Source organism: Oratosquilla oratoria, chromosome 2 (assembly GCF_046742065.1).
Source record: "Oratosquilla oratoria isolate Oo_2021 chromosome 2, ASM4674206v1, whole genome shotgun sequence".
In the NCBI taxonomy this organism is placed as follows: Eukaryota; Metazoa; Arthropoda; class Malacostraca; order Stomatopoda; family Squillidae; genus Oratosquilla; species Oratosquilla oratoria.
Genome location: NC_134778.1, coordinates 15,211,466 through 15,234,653, shown reverse-complemented (window position 1 = coordinate 15,234,653; position 23,188 = coordinate 15,211,466). Strand labels below are relative to the sequence as shown.

General features: G+C 40.0%; 1 protein-coding gene across 1 annotated transcript in view; it reads left to right on the top strand.

Annotated features, from left to right (window-relative positions):
- Naprt (nicotinate phosphoribosyltransferase) overlaps positions 1-23,188 on the top strand; it is a 149,531-nt gene that overhangs the window by 70,591 nt on the left and 55,752 nt on the right. Inside the window, exon 4 of the mRNA XM_076205359.1 lies at positions 15,704-15,787. Coding sequence (XP_076061474.1) covers positions 15,704-15,787 — 84 coding nt within the window. The remainder of the gene's footprint in view (positions 1-15,703; positions 15,788-23,188) is intronic.

The following is a 23,188-nucleotide window of genomic DNA, read 5'->3' as shown; positions in this document are numbered from 1 at the left end:
ATACAATGCTGTTGGCACAATCACTCATTCATATAACCTCTTAGCATCCATTCCCAAATGTCTATTTCTCATTACACTTTTCAATCCACCAAGGCATTTACTCTCATCTCCCAATCTACATTCTACCTCCACCCCACTCCTCCCTTTCCTGCCACATTCGCACCCAAGTATCTAAAACTATCCACTTCCTCCAGTCTTTCACCCTTAATGCTCACTTCCAGCCTGCTGTCACTCTCTCCCCTTGTACATCTCATCACCTTACTTTTACCCACATGTATCTTCAGCTTCCTTCTTTCACACACCTTCTCAAACTCTGTCACTAACTTCCTCAATCCCTCCTCTGATCCTGCTACAAACGCAGTGTCGTCGGCAAACAACAACTGGCTCACCTCCCACTTGTCTCCATTTTCTTTAATCATGTCCAACCCCTGACCCACTACCCTTGCATTCACCTCTCGCACCACCCCATCCATGTAAAGATTGAACAGCCAGGGCGACATAACACATCCCTGACGAAGTCCCACCTTTACCTCAAACCATTCACTCTCTCCATTTCTAATCCTAACACAAGCTCTACTACTCTCGTAAAAACTCTTGACTGCTCTTAACAGCTTTCCTCCTATCTCATATATCTGCAGTACCTCCCACAGTGCCTTCCTGTCTACCCTGTCATAAGCCTTTTCCAGATCCATAAAAGCCCAAAAAACATCCTTACCTTTTCCTATAGCTTTCTCACATATCTGTCTTACCACAAAGATCTGATCTACACAACCCCTACCTGTCCTAAACCCACACTGTTCCTCACCAATTACTCCCTCTGTTCCTCTCCTAATCCTCTCAATCAAGATCCTCCCATAAGCCTTCCCAACTACACTTAACAAGCTGATCCCTCAGAAACTACTGCAATCATACTTGTCCCCCTTTCCCTTGTAAAGCGGAACTATACAGGCACTCTTCCAGTTATCTGGGACTCTACTCTCTCTTAAAAAAACATTAAATAATCTCACCAGCCAGTCCACCATAACTGTACCTCCTTTCCTCAGCCATTCTGCATGGCATCCATCCAGACCAGGTGCCTTACCTGCTCTCATCATCTTAACAGCTGCTTTCACTTCATCCTTCCCCATCTATACATAAACTTGATAAAATCCTAAAATGAAAGAAAAAAAAATCACTAATAGCTTAAATGGAATATTGCATGCTACAGCTTGTTTCAGTAAGAAATTGAACCCCAGCCAATGTAACTATGCCACAATCAAAAAAGAATGTTTGGCAGTTGTGGCAGCATTGCAGCATTTTGAACCATACATCCATCTTTACCCATTCATTTATATACTGACCACAACACTTCAAAATCTAACCACAACATTTCAAAATCTAACAAAAGATTCACCAGATGGAGTCTCCTTTTACAATCCTACACTGTCCACATACATCATGTAAAAGGATCAGATAACATCCTTGCCAATTCCTTACCAAGAATCGACTTAAAAGGGTGAGGGTGTCATGTCCTTAGCATGAACAGGATCCTGTGGTTGTGCTGTGTCATGCCCTTGTGTGAATAAAGTCTCCTGTTTGTATTTTTATGGCATGCCTTGTGTGAATATGTGTTGTGTATTATCATTAATGTTGTTATTGTCACTTGTCACTTGTGAATTTTTTTTTTTATGTATTTCATAATAAGTATGTTATAAGGTAAACCATTGTGCAATACCCATCTGCTGGCTTCAAATGCATTCTGTCAGATGATGCCAAGCTCAGAAAACGTTATATAATTTGGCATGAAAACATGTTCTTCTTTCCCATTGGTTAGAAGTGGCTGAAACTTTGGGAGGAGGATTTAGTCTGTGAATTGGTCCTAGCTGGACTACAATAGCTAATTGGACTGGGAGAATTACTTGAAATAAGCACCATGGTTGAGAACGGGTTTGATTATTTGGTCTTTTTCTACATTCAGAGAGACTATATGTCCAAATTTGTGGCAATAACTGCAAGTCTGAATAGGACTGCAGGAACTATATCTGGGATAGGTCGTTTGATAATGCCTAGCATCATGAAATTGTCTTTAAAATTCTCTCTTTTTTGCTGACCTTACTGCTCCTTTAAAAGGAGTAAGGGTGTTGTGTTGGCTGGGAGTTGTTTTGGTGTCATAGTAAGTTTTGTTTGTATTAGGTCTTTTCTTGTGATGAATGAGTGTATATTCATCTACCATTTTGGCAGCTCTAGCTAGATCAGAAGGATTTCTTTTGTCAAGATAAATCCTAATATCTTGATCTGGTTGTGTCTTAAATTGTTGTAGCTACATTACTTCTCTTAATTTAACAAACAAGTCTGTGTATGTGGCTTTCAGCCACCTATCTCCATACCTAGCCATTTGTGCACAAAATTCTATTTATCTTGGAAAGACTCTTTGAAATTTCTGAACTTTAATCTATGAGCCTTCAGCATAAATTTGTATCCAGCTACGACCTGCATTTTTACATGATCATATTCACTGTCTGCTTCATTTAGAGATGCATACGATTTTTAAGCTCTACCTATGAACTTTGTTTGGACAAGTGAACTCCAACAATTCCTATCTACTCTTCATTGGTTTAGAATCTTTTCTGTTTGTTTAAAGAAAACCTCTGGGTCATCTGAAAAATTTGATAGAAGACTATTGTACTTGAAAACCTCAAAATATTCTGTTTCCCTCTGCCTGGATGTGAGTTAAATCCACCTCCTTGTCAGCCTCAATTCTGAATCTTTCCATTTCCTCATCTATCTCTCATCTTCTTAAAATGATCTGTGCATCTGTCTGGTCCAATCTTCAAGTCTCAGGAACAAACGAATTGTTTGGGGAGAAACTGATGCAAAATAAATTCTGGTAGGGAAATCTGGTATTTTAGAAATTCGTAGGAAATTTGTTGACGTTTCATAGTCGAGAAATAAAAAAGAAAGAGTAGAGTCGCTCTTAGCTTCAGTCCAGCAGCAGTCTGGAAGACGTCCAAAATAATTTGGAAAAAGCAAAGGCTTGCACTTCGTGTGGACGTTGCTAATTCATGGTTTTGGTATTTGAAGATTGCGTAGTGCAATCATAGAGGTCCAAAGAACTTGCTAAGTTGTAATCGACGAATGTAGACAATTTTTCTCGTATTTCTCAGATGAACCCTGGGCATCTGCATTTTTTTTATTTTTTTATTTTTGTGTCTTCTTCCTCTGCTCTCAGTTTTCTCTTGTATCTCTGTTGTCTCTCTCTGCTTGGGTCTCTGCTCTTGTATCTTTGTAGTCACTCTATTCGGCCTTATATAGCCTGGGAATTGGTGATTACATTTCCTGGATGTCGCTATGTACCCAAACTAGGTAATTTCAGCTACTTCTAACCAATGGGAAAGACGAATATGTTTTCGTACCAAATTATGTGATGTTTTCTGAGTTTGGTGTCATCTGACACAACATATTCAAAGTGCACCCCCAACAGATGGGTACTGCACAATGGTTTACCTTATAACATACATACCATGAAATATATGCAAAATTTCTTTCCACAAATAACGATAACAAAATTAACCCCTTCGATACGATGACACCTGCGTAAGCGACATGAGGAGTAAATGGGTATATGAAGATGCTGACGTCGGCATTTTGAATATATTTATTTTGTAGTTGTAGCTGTGTAACCCCCATAATCTGTGAAGTGGCCTGAAAGAAAACGAGTAGTTCAGCTATAACATTATGTTTTATAATGTGAGTATTGTGGTGGATCATCGTACATAAGGCAGCTAATGCTGCCCATGAGAATTTGACTTGTTTTGAAGAGGATAATGATAATAGTGGGGTGGCAAATAAAAGTCTCACTACATGCAAGGAAATATATTAATTTTCAAATTCACAAAAGTACTGCAATAGAGAAATGCGTGCATACAGTTTGGAAGCAAGTTACAAACTGCACTTCAAACCTTGGCTTCATGGGAAACACATAGTTTGCTTGAATCTCCTTACAGAAGGTACACGAATTGTAATAAATTAATATAATTTAGTAAAATCAACTGAGCTAGGCCGCGGTTAGTTCCTGGAATAGCGTTCCTCATTTTTTTCATTCAGTGCGTTCCTGCGTTAGCGCTCCCAAACTATCAAAGCGTAAGAAAAAGCGTTGCTTAAAAAAAGTTCCTCAAAAACACTACTGTGTGCATCAAAAGAACTATTCCGTAACTCAAAACAAAATACAAGGTAATAACACATTAGAGCTTCATACACTAAAATATATGTATATTTCAGCCAACTAGACAAGTTACAAAATCTTTGGAAGTTCTTAAAAAATTAAAATTATTGCTCCTCCTACTCCACATCCTTCTCCTTGTCCTGCTGCATCTCCTTTTACCCAAGGAGGTGCATGTTGCCCATCACAAACACCAGCTGCTCTCCCCTGCCACCTCCACCTCTCTTCACAAATCTGCCCATGTTTTTACCAACAATTGCAGCGAAACTGTGAAAGAAACGAAAAAAAAAAAAGTTCGTTGGTTAGGCGGGTTCACACAATGAGTGATCTGTACGTACTGCCGTAATGGTGCACAACACGTTAGTTTTAGCAGCTGACCAATGGGAGAACTTTCCGCCTAAACTTAAACAACTAAAAATGTTTGATCGTCTTTGCCGCTGACGAATGGAAGAGCTTCCCGCTTGAACGTAAACGACAGAATGTTGCCACATAGTGAATGTCGTCTTTGTTGTTTCCATTGAAAACGTTTGAAAAAAAAAAAAATAATAATAATAATAATAATAACTGTCGGAACGCAGGAACGCTTTAAAATTTCGGGCGGTGTGTTCCTCTTGCATTATTTTGAAAAATTGCGTTACTGCGATCTTGCGTTCCTAAAAAGGCGGTGTGTACGTACACAAGATCGCAGGAACGCACTAAAGGAATGCACTTACCCACCTCTGAAAATTAATGTCCAACAAAATATATGATAATTATGTAATGGGAAAGCACAAACACAGTTGAACAAGTAAGTATGATACACAACAATAACTGCACGATGCTACAACGCAGTACGTAAATATAATGTACACAATGGTACGATACCATCACATCGCTAGGCAAGATAAAACGCAAAACACACAACAGACTCCACACACACCACAGTGTACACATAAATGTTTTTTTTTACATGAACACAACCTATACAAGAAAAATATATAACATATATATACATATGTAAGAGAATAAAAACACGTATATAGATACATAAGAACTGGCGCCAGTGAAAACAAGAGACAAAAGATAACAATTGTCGGACGTCCGGGACATTACATTTAATAGCTAAACAATAGTTACACATACCTAAGAAATGGACACAAAAAGGTAAAACATTACAAAGAATACAATTCAAGACACTATGGATAACATCATAAGCAATGCACAAATGCAGATATCAAGGCGTAGGACCCCTTGAACGGAGATTATAATTGTGAGGGGTAGGTACAGAAGACATGGTTTGTACAGTGGGCCTTGGGGGAGGCTGGGCAAATGCAGGGAGAGGCACTCTTGTTACCTTAAGCCTATCAGCGTGAACCACTTCACTCAGTCTCTGGGAAGGATCAAAGACCCTGAACTTATTGGGATACAACTTTTCTGTAACCAAAAGGAGACCTGTAAACCTGCAATTGAGTTTAGATTGGCGTTCAGGTATGCTCTTATAAACATGATCACCAATACTTATGTTAACAGGCGTAGCCCGGCTATGCTGGTGTTTCACCATTTTGGACTTGAAGTCATCAAGTTTTTCTCTTACAGAATCATAAATCGTATGCAATGTGTTACATTGGAGTTGACTATAATTATCAAAATTGTAGAGGGACGAGTAGGACTGTTTAACATATATGGGAGCCGTTTTTCCACTCCATAGATGACGTAATGAGCCGTCTTACCTTTGGAAACATTACTTGTGCTATTATGTACAAGCACTGACATGCGGAAGCCAATACTCCCAAGATTCATGGAGGCTACAAGCAACGTGCCTGAAAATATCAAAAATCTTCATTTTCGTCTGCTCTACTAAACCATTAGATGTAGGATGGTAAGCAGTCACAAAGGTTTGGGTGATATTGTAACGTTCACAAATGTTCGCTAAAACCTCATTCCTCAATTTAGACCCATTGTCACTAATGAGTACTGAAGGAGTAATTAATGGACAAAAAAGCACGAGAAACTAAAGCATGGGCAACTACTGGAGCAGACTTGCTAAGTAAGGGAGCCAATATTACAAAGCAACTAAAGTGGTCCACACACAAGGGCATACACAGAACCTTGAGTACTAGGAGGCAATTGTAAAAGGTCTATAGCCATAGTCTGAAAAAGACGAGGAGTAGGGTATTGTGGGATAGGAGCAGTGTGCGTAGAACCTTTGTTATGGGCACAATAGCTACACTGGTCTACATGAGTTGTAATGTTCAGTCACACTTTAGGCCAATATTTCTTGTGAGCCATAGTCAGAGTTTTGTTATGACCTGGGTTGACCAGCTAGAGGGGGATCATGAACAAGAGGCAGAACAACAGGGACTAAATACTCAGGGATCATTAACTGTGTCACATCCTGCTCAAACACTTCCACACTATGAATGAGAACATTGTCCTGTAGGGAAAATTGGGACAGGGGTACAGATAAATCTACTAAGGTGGTATCATCACCAGATTCCAAAGTGCAAATGACAGCAGACCAAACAGGGCCCTCATGCTGAGCTTTGGTCAGATCCTTCAGGGTGAAGTTGTCAATCACTGTAACCGCAGCTCCAGGTATATTTCGTGAAAGTGCATCAGCAATATTGTTTGCACGTCCTGAAATATGCTTAAGGGTCGGGTTAAATTCTTCAGTTGTAAGGAACCATCTGGCTAGGCGGCCTGAAAGATATTTGCCCTTGAAAAACTGTGTAACAGCAGTGTGGTCAGTGTAGACTGTAACAGGATATCCAAAAAGGGATATGTCGGAAATACTTTAAAGCCCACACCACTGCAAGTGCCTTTAAATGGGTAATAGAGTAACGAGACTCAGGCTTGTTAAGAATACGAATAGCATATGAAATAACATGGAGTTTACATCCATCTACTTGCTGCATAAATACAATTCCAATACCTGTGACAGAAGCATATGTACAAACAGTAAAGGGAAGACTATAAACAGGGAATGCCAAAAAAACAGGCACCTCAGTAAGGGCCTGCTTCAATGAATCAAAACTCTCCTGATGAACATCATGCCACTGGAAAGAAGTATCCCTCTTGAGGAGACGAGTAACGGGAGATGTGTCACTTGCTTGTGGAGACTGTAGCGCAGAAGCTATATTGGGCGAATCCTGGACAGTGTCAACGTCAACTACTTCAAAGGAACTAAGTGACTGCCAGGAGAGAGGGTGATAAGAGCACCAGTGACGTTGGTTACCATAGCTGTGGTAACATGATCCTCACGAATAGTGGAGAGAGTTCCTTTCAATGGTAGACGACGAACACGAATAGAGTCAGGCTGAGATAAGACATCAGACCCAATTGGAGCACCAGAAATGCGCACCGGGAGTTGAACTGAACTTGAAGATCCAATATAATGCTGGCCTACAACAGCAGCACAAGAAAGAATAGAAGCAAAACGATTAGAACCCTTTGAAGAGAACTGAATGGTCTGATTATGCATAGAAGGGGAGCTACATATGGAAACTGGCCTATCCGTTGTGGGAATAACATAATTATTAAAAGTCACTACGCGGTGCCTAGGAGATGTATCTATGTCATGAGCTGTAAGGGCATCAATGCCCAAGAGGCAATCACACATAAGAGCAAATCCAGAAACAACAAAAATAACCTGGGAAAACTGTAGCATGCAAGGGAAACCTTAAGGGAATGCGAACAGACCCAAGAATAGGCAAGGGAGAACCTTGTATAGAATGTAAACTTTTATAAAAAGGATATAGAGGGAGATTTACAAATCCCTGAGAGCATAATAAGCCTTTCTACCTATAAGTCTACATTCTGCACCAGTATCTACTGTCACTGAAATAGGTGTGTTCTCCGGAAAAAAAAAAAATGGAAGGTGAATAATTAAGACTCAGCAGCCACCAAAGGGATGCTTTGAGACGGCTATCATTGGCCAGTCCCTTAGTTTGTGATATGGGCGCTGGTAAAAATGGGACCGAGTTTGCCTAAGTTGATGAGAGGTCTCTGCCCTAAGTTTCAGAATCTTTGAATACTGATCAGTCGAATGTTAACATTGACCATGGATGTGACAGCAGCTAAGTTTATCGTGAGGCGGTACTCTAGAGAGGTCATGTGACACATTAAAAGAGGCATCAGAGAAATTCCAACGGACAGGGGACTGCATTGACTTGTGCTCGTAACGCTTACGGTGAAAGCAAAAAGCACTTGAGTGACCTGACTTGTTAAAATAGGTACATGTAAATACAAGTTTAAATGTGACTGAAGGGGTGGAGGAGAACTAGGAACGTTGGTATAATGTTGTGCATTGCTAATACACAAAGAACCAGACGGCACTTCCTATAGTTTACTTGAAAGCCGTGTTTCAAAAGACATTAGGAACTCATCCGTCTTATAGCTGAGAGAATATGCTGCTCTACTCTCAAAAGGCACCAGTAATAGTAAATATATATATATATATATATATATATATATATATATATATATATATATATAATATATATATATATATATATATGTATATATATATATATAAGGCGGAACTTATCCAAAGGAGTCTGGTACTATTTGGCGCCGATGTTTTGGTGCCGTTTTATTTATTTATTTATTTTTTTGCGATGTATTTTTTTTTTTGCGCCAAATTAAAAACAAAAGGAAATAAATGAATATAATATTGGATGAACTCCTCCATCTCTTCTTGCCAGAATCACATAGACCTGTGTAAATAACGGAGGAGCTAACTTGAATGTCCCATCAGCATACCGCACATCAAAATCAAGTAAAAACGTAGTCCAACTCTCTCTTCCGAAAATCAAAATTCTGTCGTCTGCTTGACCACTGTCAGCTATTAAAAAATTCTCACATTCACCATTGCTCGTCATATACTGTTTGTATTCATCGGTAATCACTAATTCTCGAACATGAACAGGATTAGGAGGAGCGAGGTTCAATTGATTTCTTCTTTTTACTATTTGCCTTTATCACTACACTGTCACTAGTATGTATACGAGCTTTGCATTCGTTCTTGTTTTCACATCTACAAAACTTTATATTAGGGTCCTTCTTACTATGCTTGTCCAACACAAATAAGTATCCATAGTGAGTAAATTTTATTTTATTTCTCTTACTTGAAATATGTTCAGCCATTTCTGTAGAAGGGTACAACACGATTATATATATAGACTAAAGATAAAAGGGGCTTTGGAATTCCGAGCTGTAGAGTGAGGAGAAGAGGAGCACCTATGCCGATGGTCTGCCAATTAATGAAGAGTGGGCGCTCCAATAATCCACTTGAAGAGGTCTGGACGAATCCAGTTCGAAGCCAAAAAGAAACGGGGCCTGAACTTTGGCGCCAAAACTTGATATTAGGGTCCTTCTTACTATGCTTGTCGGACACAAATAAGTATCCATTGTGAGTAAATTTTATTTTATTTCTCTTAAAATATGTTCAGCCATTTCTGTAGAAGGGTTGAACACGACTATATATATATATAAACTAAGGATAAAAAGGTGCTTTAGAATTCCGAGCTGTAGAGTGGGTGTTCCAATAACCCACTTGAAGACGTCTGAACGAATCCAGTTCGAAGCCTGAAGTTCGGCGCCAAAACAATTAGCGCCAAATAATTCGTCACAAAAAAAAAAAAAAAAAAAAAACGCCAAAACATCGGTGCCAAATAGTATCATTCCGATCCAAAGTGATAGTATCCTTATCTACCCAAACTGAATGAAACAATGACTCGAAGGCATCGATAGCGATCTTCCTCGTTTGGGCCTGAGGACGCATATAGTTAAGAATGCCCAATTGGGATGTAAGGACATAAGCTAACTTAAAGCACCATTGAAAATTATCTTCTACAGGGGTATTAGAAAAGATTTTGCAGAAATTAGCCGTAAAAACATAATAATTATAGTTCAGTTTTTTGGGGTCAAGACAGGAGGCTGACATCATATTAGCTGACAATGGGTTGGGCACAAGTTGAGATCTCACGAATGAGATATTCTCAGACCCAGTAGTTACATCAGTATTGAGTATACTATCTTCACACTAGGGAATAAAATCTGTAGCCTTATACTGGCGATCCTGACCCGAAAACTTGGTTATGGAAGAATCCTGATGCAAAAGGATAAATGTATAAGCTATCGTCTGAGATGGATTTTGGAGACTTAGAAATTATGGCAGTTTGGGCTCAGACTTATTTAGAGGAAGGTAACTGCAATCCACTCCTTAATAGAAAAAATCTTAATATATACATTAATTATTGCGACCGCTTAGAAAAACATATACCTCGTTATGGAAAAATTGGGGCAGCGACAGAAGTCTCTTGCCTGTAAAAACTTACAAATAATAACACCAATTTCTATTAATCACAATAAAGGAAAACGGCACCGCAAAGGGTAACTATACAAAAACAAATTAAAACAAAATGGCCGAACGTGACGTAACAAAGATGGCCGCCTATGGCATAAGCAACATGAAGTAAAGAAATCGCAGCCTGGCCAGAGAGACGAACCATAGTTAAATTATTACAATAGTATTTGAGATGTATGCATAACTAACAAAAATGTACACAAGAAATAGACACAAAATTGAACATTAGTGAACAATACATTTTCAGTGAAAAAAAGAAGGCAGCGTCCTGAAACCGGCAACACGGAGGCGATCTGCGTAAACATAATCTGTTCATTAATCCTTTCCCATCCAGGCCTCCAGATGAATCACTACACACACAGTAATAGTAGTCGAATGTCTTATTAATATAGATGACGAAGATAACCAAAAATCCAGGCAGCATGAAAAAAATAAAATATAATAAAATAATAATAATAAATAAATAAATAAATAAAAAATAACATGGCGCCCACCTAGAATACACTGTTCATGAACTTCTATATAATTCCCAAAGTCACTGTCATTAATTGCATACAAACATATACCAAAGGCCTTTTCCTCCTTACAAGGGAAGCAGAAAAATAGGGTATAAAAACCATTCCCACCCATTTCATTCCCAACATTCCACTCCTATCCACCCCCTTCCCTCCCTATCTTCGCACCCCCTGGATGACGGGTCATCCCTGCACCTCGCCCACTGCCCTAGGTCAGAAGCAGTATCGCAAGACGCACATCCACAGCAAGGCCGCTTCATTAAATCGGCGACCCCCCCTCTCCATCCCCTCATGCATAAAAGGAGAATACGGGAAGAAATCCCGTCGGGCTGCGTCAATTTATTTCTCACATATACTCCCTCATCCCCACACCCTCATACATCACAGCATCATCCATACACAACCATTCTCCATTCACCCCTGTCTTCTGTCCTCCCCATCCTTCCTCGACAAACATTCCCCCTTTTCCCAATACTCCTTTTACCCCATATACTCATCTCATCCTAGGTCACCCACTCATGTTCACTCTTTCCACCTCTGCCTTCCACACCTTTTTTACTAATCTTTCTCCTCTCATTCGTTCCATGTGTCCAAACCATCCCAATACTCTTTCATCAACCCTATCTCCCAACTCCCTTTCCACCCCTGTTCTCCTCCTCACCTCCTCATATCTCACCCTATCCTGCACCTTCAGGCACCTCATCTCAAACACAATCAAACTCCTCTCTTTGAACACTAATCAGTCGAATATTTGACCATGGATATGACAGTAGCTAAGTTTATCTTGACGCGGTACTTGGCAGGTCAGACTAGTGCTCAGAGAAAAATATTCAGATTGGAAAGAGGTGATCAGTGGAGTACCGCAAGGATCTGTACTGGCACCAATAATGTTTGCTATCTATATGAATGACATGGACGAGGACGTGAACTGTTACATGAGCTTCTTTGCTGACGACGCCAAACTGTTAAGGAAAGTAGAAACTGATAAGGACTGTGAAGCACTTCAAGAACACCTAAATAGGGTATGGAACTGGAGTCAGAAATGGGAAGTGGACTTTAATACTAAGAAGTGTAGCATAATGGAGTTTGGAAAAAGCAAAAACAGAATATCAGGAAAATATACAATTGGAACCAAGGAAGTAAAGAAAGTAGGATCCGAAAAAGATTTGGGAGTAATTATCACGAACGACTTGTCCTATGATAAACAGATTAACAATATTGTCGGGGAGACCTACAACTTGCTAAGATCAATAAAAGTGGCATTTGCATACTTGGACGAAGACATGATAAAAAAATATTGGTTACATTGATAAGGCCTAGTCAAGAGTATGCGGTGACATTGTGGTCCCCCAGTACCAAAAAAAAAAAAAAAAAAAAAAAAAAAAAAAGAATATAAAGAAAATAGAAAGAATCCAAAGAGCAGCTACAAAAATGGCACCTGCACTAGCAAACCTATCATACGAGGAGAGATTGGCTAAACTGGAGTTACCGACACGAGCAAAGAAGAGAGAGAGGTGACCTATTGACCATCTACAGAATCATGAAAGGCACAGAGATACTTGATAGAGAGGACTTAACTGGGACAAGAGAAACACAAGAGGACATGGAAAAAAAACATAGCTATAGAAGAGAACTGAAGAAAAACAGTTTTCCACATAGAGTTTTGGATACTTGGAACAAGCTGGATAATGAAATAGTATGCGCAAAAACCATTCATGAGTTTAAAAGCAAACTAGACACTGCGAGATACAATTGCGGGACACTACGAGCATAGCTCCCCTTCCTCCAAAATACAACTAGGTAAATACACACACACACACACACACACACACACACACACACACACACACACACACACACACACACACACACACACACACAATATGCGAAAAGATCATCAGAAGCAGATGGATCAAACATTTGGAAGAAAACAATATAATAAGCCCCAAACAATTTAGTTTTAAAAGTGGAAGATCGTGCACCACAAACCTAATACGCTTTTACTCGAGACTGAAATTATACAATAAACAGATGGTTGGGCGGACTGCGCCTTCCTGGATCAGCAAAAGGCTTGTGACAAGGTACCACACACACACACACACAAAAAAAAAAAAAAAAAAAAAAAAAAAAGGAATTCAAGGCAGGGTGTTGGAATGGATGAAGGACTTTCTAAAGTGAAGAAAGATGAGAGTGGTACTTAGGGATAAAAACTCAAAATGGGAAGACGTAAAAAGTGGAGTCCCTCAGGGCTCTGTTTTGGCTCCCCTAATGTTTGCCATATACATAAATGATATGGGCAAAGGAGTGAATTGTTACATGAATTTCTTTGCTGACGATGCTAAATTGCTCAAGAGAGTGAAAACAGAGGAAGATTACAGATCGTTACAAGATGACCTACATAAACTATGGGAATGGAGTCAGATATACGAAATGAATTTCAACATCAAGAAATGTAGCATAATGGAGTTCGGAAAAGGCAAAAATAGAATTTCGGGAAAATATATGATTGGAAACAAAGAAGTAAAGAAAGTTAACTTAGGGACCTAGGAATAATCATCTCAAGTGACTCGACACCTGACAAACATGTAAACAAGATATTTGGAGAGACTTACAATTTAAGATCAATGAAGGTGGCATTCGACTACATGGATGGAGAGATGGTTAAGAAATTGTTACATTGATAAGACCGAAACTAGAATATGCTATATCAATGTGGGCACCTAGCACAAAGAAAAACACAAAGAAACTAGAAAGAATCCAAAGAGCAGCTACTAAGATAACACCTACACTATCAAATTTGACATACGAACAAAGATTGGAGAAATTACAACTGACAACGTAGAGCAGAGAAGGGAGAGAGGCGATTTGTTTACCATTTTCAGAATTATGAAAGGAATGGAAGTTCTTGATAGAGATGATCTATTAAAATGGGACAAAAGAGAAACAAGAGGACACGCAAAGAAACTAAAGAAAGACAGCTACAGAAGAGATCTGAAAAAGAACAGTTTCCCACACAGAGTGATTGACGTCTGGAACAAATTGAAGAGTGAAACAGTTAATGCCAGAACTATACACGAATTCAAAAGCAAACTGGGTGTGGAGAGATACAAAAACGGGTCAAAACGAGCATAGCTCTAGTCCCGTAAAATACAACTAGGTAGATACACACACACACCGCAAGTTATGAAGCTGGTCAGTCAAAGTTCACTGAAGTTCTTATCACTCGAGAATCGTCCACTGTATAAAATAATTCAAAATAAGCAAACTGACATTACTGCATACCACCACAGTGCAGTGGGGTGGCAAATACAAGTCTCACTACACGTAAGAAAATATATTAATTTGTAAATTCACTGAGGCACTGCATTAAAAAAATGCGTACGAGTTTGGAGGCAAGTTACAAACTACATGCCAAGCCTTGGCTTCGCGGGAAACATGCATAATTTGCTTGGTTCTCCTTAGAGAAGGTACATGGATTGTAATAGATTAATACAATTTAGTCTAATTAATGTCCAACAAAATATATGATAATTATGTAATGGGAAACACATACAGAATTTAACAATTTGCAACAATAACTGCACGTTGCTACAACGCAGTACATAAATATAATATACACAATGGTACGATAGCATCACACAGAACATATATTCACACGAGGTATGCCTTAAAATACAAACAGGAGACTTTATTCATGCAAGGGCGTGACACAGCACAAACACAGGATTCTATTCACACTAAGGATTTGATAGTTATGCGTTCTTTTGCCTGCTCCTCCTCCTTAGCTACTTGGCACATCTCCAGCTCTGGGTCCTCCTGTTGTAGTCAGATGAGTTCCTCCTTATCTATGATATTCTCAAATTTTGAGTACGGTTGTGAAATTTATTCATCTACTGAAGCTCGACTTCACGTATTGAACTCTACATACCATGCCGGTGTTCGTTTAGCAGCTGGTGCATTCCGCTCATCCCCAATAACAAACTTAATGGTGGATACAAGTGTCCTACTATTTAAGACTTGTGTCGCTAGTCCTTATTGCTGAGATGCTGGTATCAAGTTCAGCATCTTCCTCGGTTTCTTATATGTCAGTATCCCAAGACTCACGCTCACAGCTATATGCATCTCCCCAGTGCTTCCCTAAACCTTTAAGATTTAGGTTTGGATCTACCATGGGGATATTAAATTTATTTTCCATTTCTGTAAGTCCCTATAAATTTCCTAAGGTTGGGTACTGGCAATTCCCCATTGGTTCTGTTTGCAACCTTGACATTCCTAATAAAAACGTGTTACCTAACAAGGACTGATTTGGTGAGCCACGTGAGTGCGGGGATGTGGGCAATGGCGAGGAATGTTTGTTTTTGTGAATGGTACTGCGCCGCGCAAACGGAACTTTTTTTTTTTTTTTTTTTTTTTATACACAATGAGTAGTCATAAATAGCATAGGTCGTAAGACGATGACTAACTGTACTAAACTGACCAAGGATCATAACTTTTGTTTCACTGCCATTCACCTACTCCAAATCTAAACAGCTCCAGCTGCTGCTCCTTTGACCTTTCCCAGTCAATGTCTCAGTTTTCCTTGATCATGTCCTAGAAAGGATTTATAATGTTGTGTTTCTGAGCTCAGAAACGTTGCATTTGCAGAGTGCCACTGATGGTGTTGGAGGGACCATTAATAGTTGTGCAGCTATTAGAGACTACACTTCTCACCCTTGTCAATTATTCCAGGTAGGTATTATGATAACCTCATTGTTGTAATAAGATTTATAATTTAAGTATATGTTTGTGTGCGCGCGCGTGTCTGTGTATTTACCTAATTGTGGTATACAGGAAGGGAACAACGCTTGTTAGGTTTTGTCTCCCACTCTCCAATTTACTATATTTAGTTTTAAATTTATGTACAGTTCCAGCTTAGTTTTTATCCTTGATTTCCAATTATCATATTTAGGTTTGAGTTCATGTATTGTTCCAGCTTTGAATATATCACCTTCGTAGCCATTCTCAGGATTTATACAAATATATGGAAAACTGTATTTCTTCACATCTTTTTGACATGTAGTCTTCCTTAATGTGTTCCATGACCTTTTAAATCCTTCCTATCTTTAATCAAGAGATCTATTCTGTCATTATAATCTATTTTGGTGACATGAACACTGTAATCATGTCACCTCTTTCTCTTCGACCGAAGTACACACAGTCCTTCCACCCCTCTCTCTTGCAGGACATCAACCATTCTCGAATAAAATCAGGTTAACCCCCGTCTAACCGCGACTTGCCATTCGCGACCCCGCATATCTGCGACTTTTCCTTTCTAACCTAACGAATGCGTGATTGTGATTCTTCCTCCTGTCCGCGAGGCCTACGTATCTCGGCGCTAGTACTTAGAACTTTATTTTTTCCTCTCATTCAAACCTTAAAATAATTATGATTTGATTTATAGATACATCTATCAATTAAAAACGAGCAATTTTGTAATATACAGTATATAGATTTGTATCCAATTTAGCTATAAACAATAAAGATGTAGTGTGGAGTGCCATTATCTGCAGCATCAATGTTTCAGGCCACGCTGGCGAATTGAGAGTAGCCAATCAGGGCGCAAGATTTATTTAACGTTTGAGTTGATTGACTACTGTACTCTTCTCGTATTCCCGCTACTTCCCCGCGTGTCTCTGCCAAGAATGTTTGCTTTGTATACGTGTGTGAAGTTTGTGATTTTTACGAACGCCCTGCGCTACCGCCTATACACCTTGTATCTTCGGGTGCTTCTGCCAGCAAGCCAAAGCATGCGAAGAAAGTGATGACGTTACAGGAGAAATACAAGGTTCCGGACATGCTGAATGAAGGACGAAGTAATGTTGCTTTCGGCCGCCATTTCGGAGTTAACGGAAGCACGATTCAGTCGATAGATAAGACTCTTGTACTATTTTTCTTTTTTTATTATTATTATTTTGGCACAAGCCGAAGGGGGTGGGTTGCCGATTAGATGAAGCGGCCTTGCTGTGGATGTGCTGTGTCTTATTACATTACTTCTTACCCAAGGCAGTGGGCGAGATACAGGAATGACCCGTCATCCAGGAGTAGCCAAGATAAGCGGGAGGGAAGGGGTGAATGGGAGAGGAGTGTGTTGGTATGGAATGGGTGGGAGTGGATTTTATACCTTTGTTTTGGCTATCTCCCTTGTAAGGGAGAAAGAGCCGCTGGTATACGTATATGTATTATTATAATTACAAAATTAATGTGAGCAGAAGTAAAATGGGGTAGGACTTTGACAGAAAAATTTGAAAAGAATAAAACAATGTTTTAGAAGGAAGTGAGGAGATTGAGGGTAGATTGAATCAGGTAAAGAAGAAAATGTAAAAGGTGCAGAGGGACAGATGATAATGAAAGTGAAGGTTATAAGGGGGAGCTAAGTAGAATACTTCAGAGCATTGTTGAATATGAATGAGGTTAGGGAGAGATTGATGTTGAAATGGGAGAAGCTACAATAAAGACTGATGAGAAAGGAAAATCATAGGACTAGAAGAAATGAGGTACAAATAGCCTTGAAAGTGGTAAAAAAAATAATAATGGGTTGGATAAGTGTCATTCAGTGACAATGGGAGGAATGGCTATATTGAATTGAATAATAAGGCTGTTTAATGTATGCCTTAAGGAGGGAAATGTAGGCATCATTCAGGTCAGGTCAAGCTGGGATAGTTGCTTCAAACAGTGAGATGGCGAGTGGTTGTAATTCAGTGATCAGCGTCGAAGAGGTAGTAGAATTGCAGCCTTGGAGAAGACTGTTGAGGGTCTTGTAGAGGAGAATCGAGTTCTTTACTCAAAGGCCCAAAACACGGACAACAAACCGTGTTTGGAACTTGGGTGGAAAACGGCGACCAAGAAAACACAGAGAGGTGGTAGAAAGCCCACACCAGGCCTTTTGGAATGCAGGAATTCTTTTCAAGTTGTTGTGGGTCTACAAAAAGGAGAAACGAAGGAGATGCAAGAGAAAAAGGGTAGGGCAGTCGCCAGATCCCTGCCCACCAGTAAGATTTTGGTTGGAGGGGATAGCCAAGTGAAATATTTAGACAGGGCCTTTTGCGACAAAGATAGGAAGCATAAGACTCAGGTGTGTTTCCCCGAGGCGGGAATAGGTGATGTTAGAGACAGGATTGAAGAGTGGTCGAGGAAGGTAAGAGACCCATTGCTTGCTTGAATGCAAGAGGGAATGAGATAGGTAAGTTAGGAGGGAGGAATTATTTGCGCGGATCCGGGATACGCTAGATAAGATTAGGGATAAGGGAGGGGTTCCTATTGTATGTGGAATCCTTCCGAGGCGTAAAGCATTCTAGGGCTATTGCAATGAATTGTAGGATGGCAAATCATTGTAAGGCAAATGGATGGACGTTTGTCTACAACTGAGATCGCTTTTACGGCAAGAATTATGTATACACAAGGGGTGCACTTGTCACCCAAAGGATTTCGGCTCTTTGCCGAATCCCTTTAGCGAGAAGCAATCCTGCTATTTTTTGTAGATTACGTGGGAGTCAAGGGAAAGTTATCGGAATATAGTTTAGACAATAGGGACAATTCAGAGAGGGTCTATGAAAATAATCACTGAAACAGGTGGAAGGACACACTAAAGGTTCACTATACAAGCAACAGAAGCGTAATGAATAAAATTTATTTGCTGCGAGGTAAAACATGCGTAGAGAGATTTGATATTATAGCTAATACTGAATCCTGGACCAATATGACGGAAAGACATTGCCTTCCGGAAATCGAGATAGAAGGATTTAAACTACTTCATAAGGATAGGGTAGGCAGGAGTGGGGGAGGAGTAGCACTTTTTGTCAAAAACACAGCTAAGTGTATTGTCACAATTCGATTTATCATGAGGAAAGTACAGAATTTATTTGGGTGGAGATTATAGTCAAGAATAAGAAACTTATTGGCGTCCTATGTAGACCTAACCCCAGCATTGAACAGACTGATCCCCTGATTCAAGAAATTCGTAGGGCATCCCAGTGCAAAAGTGTTGTGATCATGGGGGATTTTAGTTATAGAAACACTGGGGAAATTTAGTAGATCAGAAGGCGCTTTTTTATGTGATACTGAATAATTTCCTAAAACAAATTATTACCGATCCTACGAGGGGAGAGAATATTCTGGACTTACTTTTAACTAAAAATGAGGATCTAACAAGAAACGTAAAAATGGGAGATAGTCTAAGCTTTAGCGATCAACAAGAAATAAAATTTTATATTATATGGGAAGAATGAAATCATACGAATAACTTTCTAGTACCTGACTTCATGAGAGCCAGTTTTGATAGGATGAGAAGATATCTAGGATAGTTGGTCACTTACGAGACCAACCCAGAGGGGACAGGGTAAGATACACGGTCAGCCCGGACGTCATTAGTACAGTCAGATGTCGGGTCACGGAGGGTAATATGCATACCACGGGTTAGGTCACTCACAAGCGTGAGGTTAACAGCACGGTCAGCGATCTGGATGAAATGTACAGTAACCTAATAGCTTTGATTTTGAATGCACAAAATAAACATATTTCCCTCAAGGCAACACGGAAGAATAATAATACTCCTAAATGGATGACGGATAGGCTGAAAAATGAAATCGGAATAAAAAGAGAGCTTTAAGTCAGAATAAAAAAATGGGCAAACACACATTAGATCCAAATATAACAATATTGCTAGACTGGTTAAAAAGAACACGTGCACAGCGTAACGTAACTACGAAATTGAGGTTGCCAGACAAGCGAGATCCAACCCAAAGGTCTTCTTTCATCTGTGCAGAATAAAAAACAAGGGAAGGACAGGCCCAATTAAGAGGGGCGAAGGTGTTATAAATTCTGAGGAAAAAATGGGCGAGGCGTTTTACAATTATTTTCTCATGATGTTTACTAAGGAGAAGTTAGATGTGGTACCTAACTGCGACTCGATTTTCAGCGGGGATGAAGGAAGTAAACTATCTAATGTCAGCATAATTAAGGTAGAAGTAGTCAAACAGATTGATAGATTTAAAGCTACAAAATCCCTGGGTCCAAACGAAAAATTTTCGGGAGTGCTTAAAGAGTGTAAATTTGAAATCTGCCTCTTGTTAACGAAAATATTTGATAAGTCGGTAGACCCTGGTTTTGTGCCTATTGCTTGGGGGCAGGCAAATGTTGTTCCTGTTTTAAAAAAGGAATATAAATCGTCTATATGAACTACGGGCCAGTCAGTTTGACATTAGTTAGGTAGATGGGTAGAATCAATAAAACCTAATAGAATCAGAGATCACTTCGAGAGAAATTTGATTCGTGACTCACAACATGGGTCCTCCAAGGGTAAATCATGTGACAAATATCTACAAGGTGTCAGATAACAATGGTAGCTACAATGTTATTTACCTTGATCTTTGCAAAGCGTTCGACAAAGTGTCCCACCAGAGACTACTAAATCAAATGAAAGCCCATGGCACAGGAGGAAAAGTGTTTGAATTAGAGCTTAGATCAGTGACAGGGAGAACAGCGGGTAAAAAAAAAAAAGTGTAAAATTCAAATGGGATATTGTTTCTAATGGAATTCACCAGGGATCAGTTTTTGGGTCCCTTATTAATCATTATGTATATAAACGACTTGAACATTGGGATTAACAGTAGTGTTCGTAAGTTTGCGGATGATACTAAAATAAAACGCTTTAGGTCAAGAGAAGATGCCAAGATTCTACAGAAGGATCATAACAAATTATTCACATGGAAGAGAGGGAGTAATTAGTGAAGAGCACTGTGGTTCTAGGAAAGGTAAAAGGTATTTGATTTTTTAAGTTATATATCTGAGAAGATTTTAGAAAAAAGCAAGGATGTTTCATGGTCCTTTATGGGTGTTAAAAGGCTTATGATAGTGTGGAGAGGAAGGCATTGCACGAGGTGTCGCAGATATATGGGAGATGGGGAAATTTTTTAAGGGCAGTCAAAAGCTTTTACATGAGTAGTAGAACTTTTGTTACGGTTGGGAATGGTGAGAATGAATGGTTTGAAGTCCATGTAGGGCTGTCCCAAGGCTGTATTATATCGCCATAGCTGTTCATTGTGTATATGGATGGGGTGACACAGGAGGTAGATGCAAGGGTGATGGGCAGAGGATTGGAGATGGTTAGAGAGAGTTGATAGAAGAAGGAGGTGAGCTAGTTGTTGTTTGCTGATGTCATTGTGCTTGTAGCTGGGTCAGAGGAGGGTCTAAGGTAGTGAGTGATGGAGTTTGAGTAGGTACGTGTCTCAAGATCAGCAGTGGCCCCATGTTGGGCGCCAAATGTCACAAACGGGAGTGGTCTCACTTTGGACGCCAGATGTAAGGAAGGTGGCGATGTGAGGCAGGGCCTAGCTGGAAGTCAAACATTGGAGGGGTTAAAAACTTAAATGCAAATAAAAAACGTGGCTCAGGGAACAAATATATTTTGTCAATATGCGGCTACCGGGCCACGGCTTGAATGTGGGGATTTCCCATGGGATGGGTGCCGAGCAGATTCCGCGGATTGAGAGACCGGTAACTTCAGTAGCGTAGGAAACTGCTGGGTTTGATGTCCACGGGTCGGCAGCTGAGGAAGGTGGAGAGAGGTTCCAGGCGATGACTGCGGCTCTGGGGAGGTGGTGAGAGAGGTGGCTGCTGGGAGAGATGGATATATTCTTCGTTTGGGCTACGAGGCGGTTAGTTGGGTTCCGAGGCGTTGAGTCGGGCTCCGAGGCGTTGAGTCGGGCTCCGAAGCGTTGACCAGAGAGAGGTGGAGAACTGTTCTCCTTTGGTTTCCGGCGGTTTCCGTTGGCCATATGTATCCGTGAGCGAGGCCTCATCCTGCATGCTGATTGGCTGCTGGTATATCGCTCCTTTTCAGTGCACAAAATCGCTCTCGTTCTGCGCGCTGATTGGGCGCCATCGTTGTTCTCTAAACCGTGTTTTGCCTCTAGCTGATGAACAGCTCCCTCTGGGTACACAAGCTCGCTCGTCCCAGTTGAACTCGCGTTCTGCGCGACGATTGGCTGCTGTCATGAAAACGCAGCACATTTGTCTTGAAGAGACAACTGCCTAACATTGTGATATGAAGAAGTTGGAAGTGAATAAGGGTAAAATCAAGGTGATGAGATGTACAAGGAGTTAGGAAGGCAGTGAGTTGGAAGTCAGTTTTAAAGGAAAAAGACTAGAGGAAGCGGATATTTTTAAATATTAGGGTCACGTGAAGCATAGAGTGGAATGGGTGTGGAGGTAAACTGTAGAGTGGGGGAATAAAGTGTCATGAGAAAGAGGTGCATTATTTGGGAATGGATGCAGACTATGGAGGGGTGATTGTACCTACAATAATGTATGGGGTCGAGGCTTGTATTTTAAGGAGGAAAAGAGGAGAATTTTAAATAATTGAGAAATATTGAGGGGATTATGAAGATGGATAGAGTAAAAAATTATTAGGCGAGGAGGTGAGTGGGGATGGAAAAAGTGATGGCAGATTGGGTTTAGGTACATGAAAAGAATGAGTAAGGAAAGACAAGCAAAAAGAGTGTAGAAGGGGAAATTCGAGAACAAAATTGGTGGATGGGGTGAAGAGTCCTTGATTAAAAGGGGAATGTCTGCTGAGCAGGGGATGGAGAAGGCAAGGGATAGGTGTGAGTGGATAATGGTTGTGAATTGCCAATAAATTGACATGGCCAAAAGGGTCTTGTCTTCTGTATTTTTGCACGAAGGGATGAGAATGGAGGATCACCATGTATATAATAAAGTGGTGGGGGTAAGCCAGATTGGGATGTGGGCCCTGCTGTGTATGTGCTGTGTCTTGGTGCAATGCTTCTGATCCAAGGAGTAGGTAGGATGCAGGAGTAGCCTGCAAGGAGCTAAGGTAAAATGAAAACAAATAGGTGATGGATGGGATTAGGATGGGTGGAGTGGGTGCATACCTTGACTGGCTACCTCCCATATAAGGGTGATTCTACCTTTTAGTGTATAGATAGTATAATGATAGCTTTGATTCATATTTACATTTATCATTTGCACACCTATTAGTTTCTTTCTTCCTCTCATCTAATTCTTGTTTGTGTGTTTCTGGTTTTATTGTATTCTTTAATGTTGTAGTTCTTTTCATCCTTTACTTTTTCCATG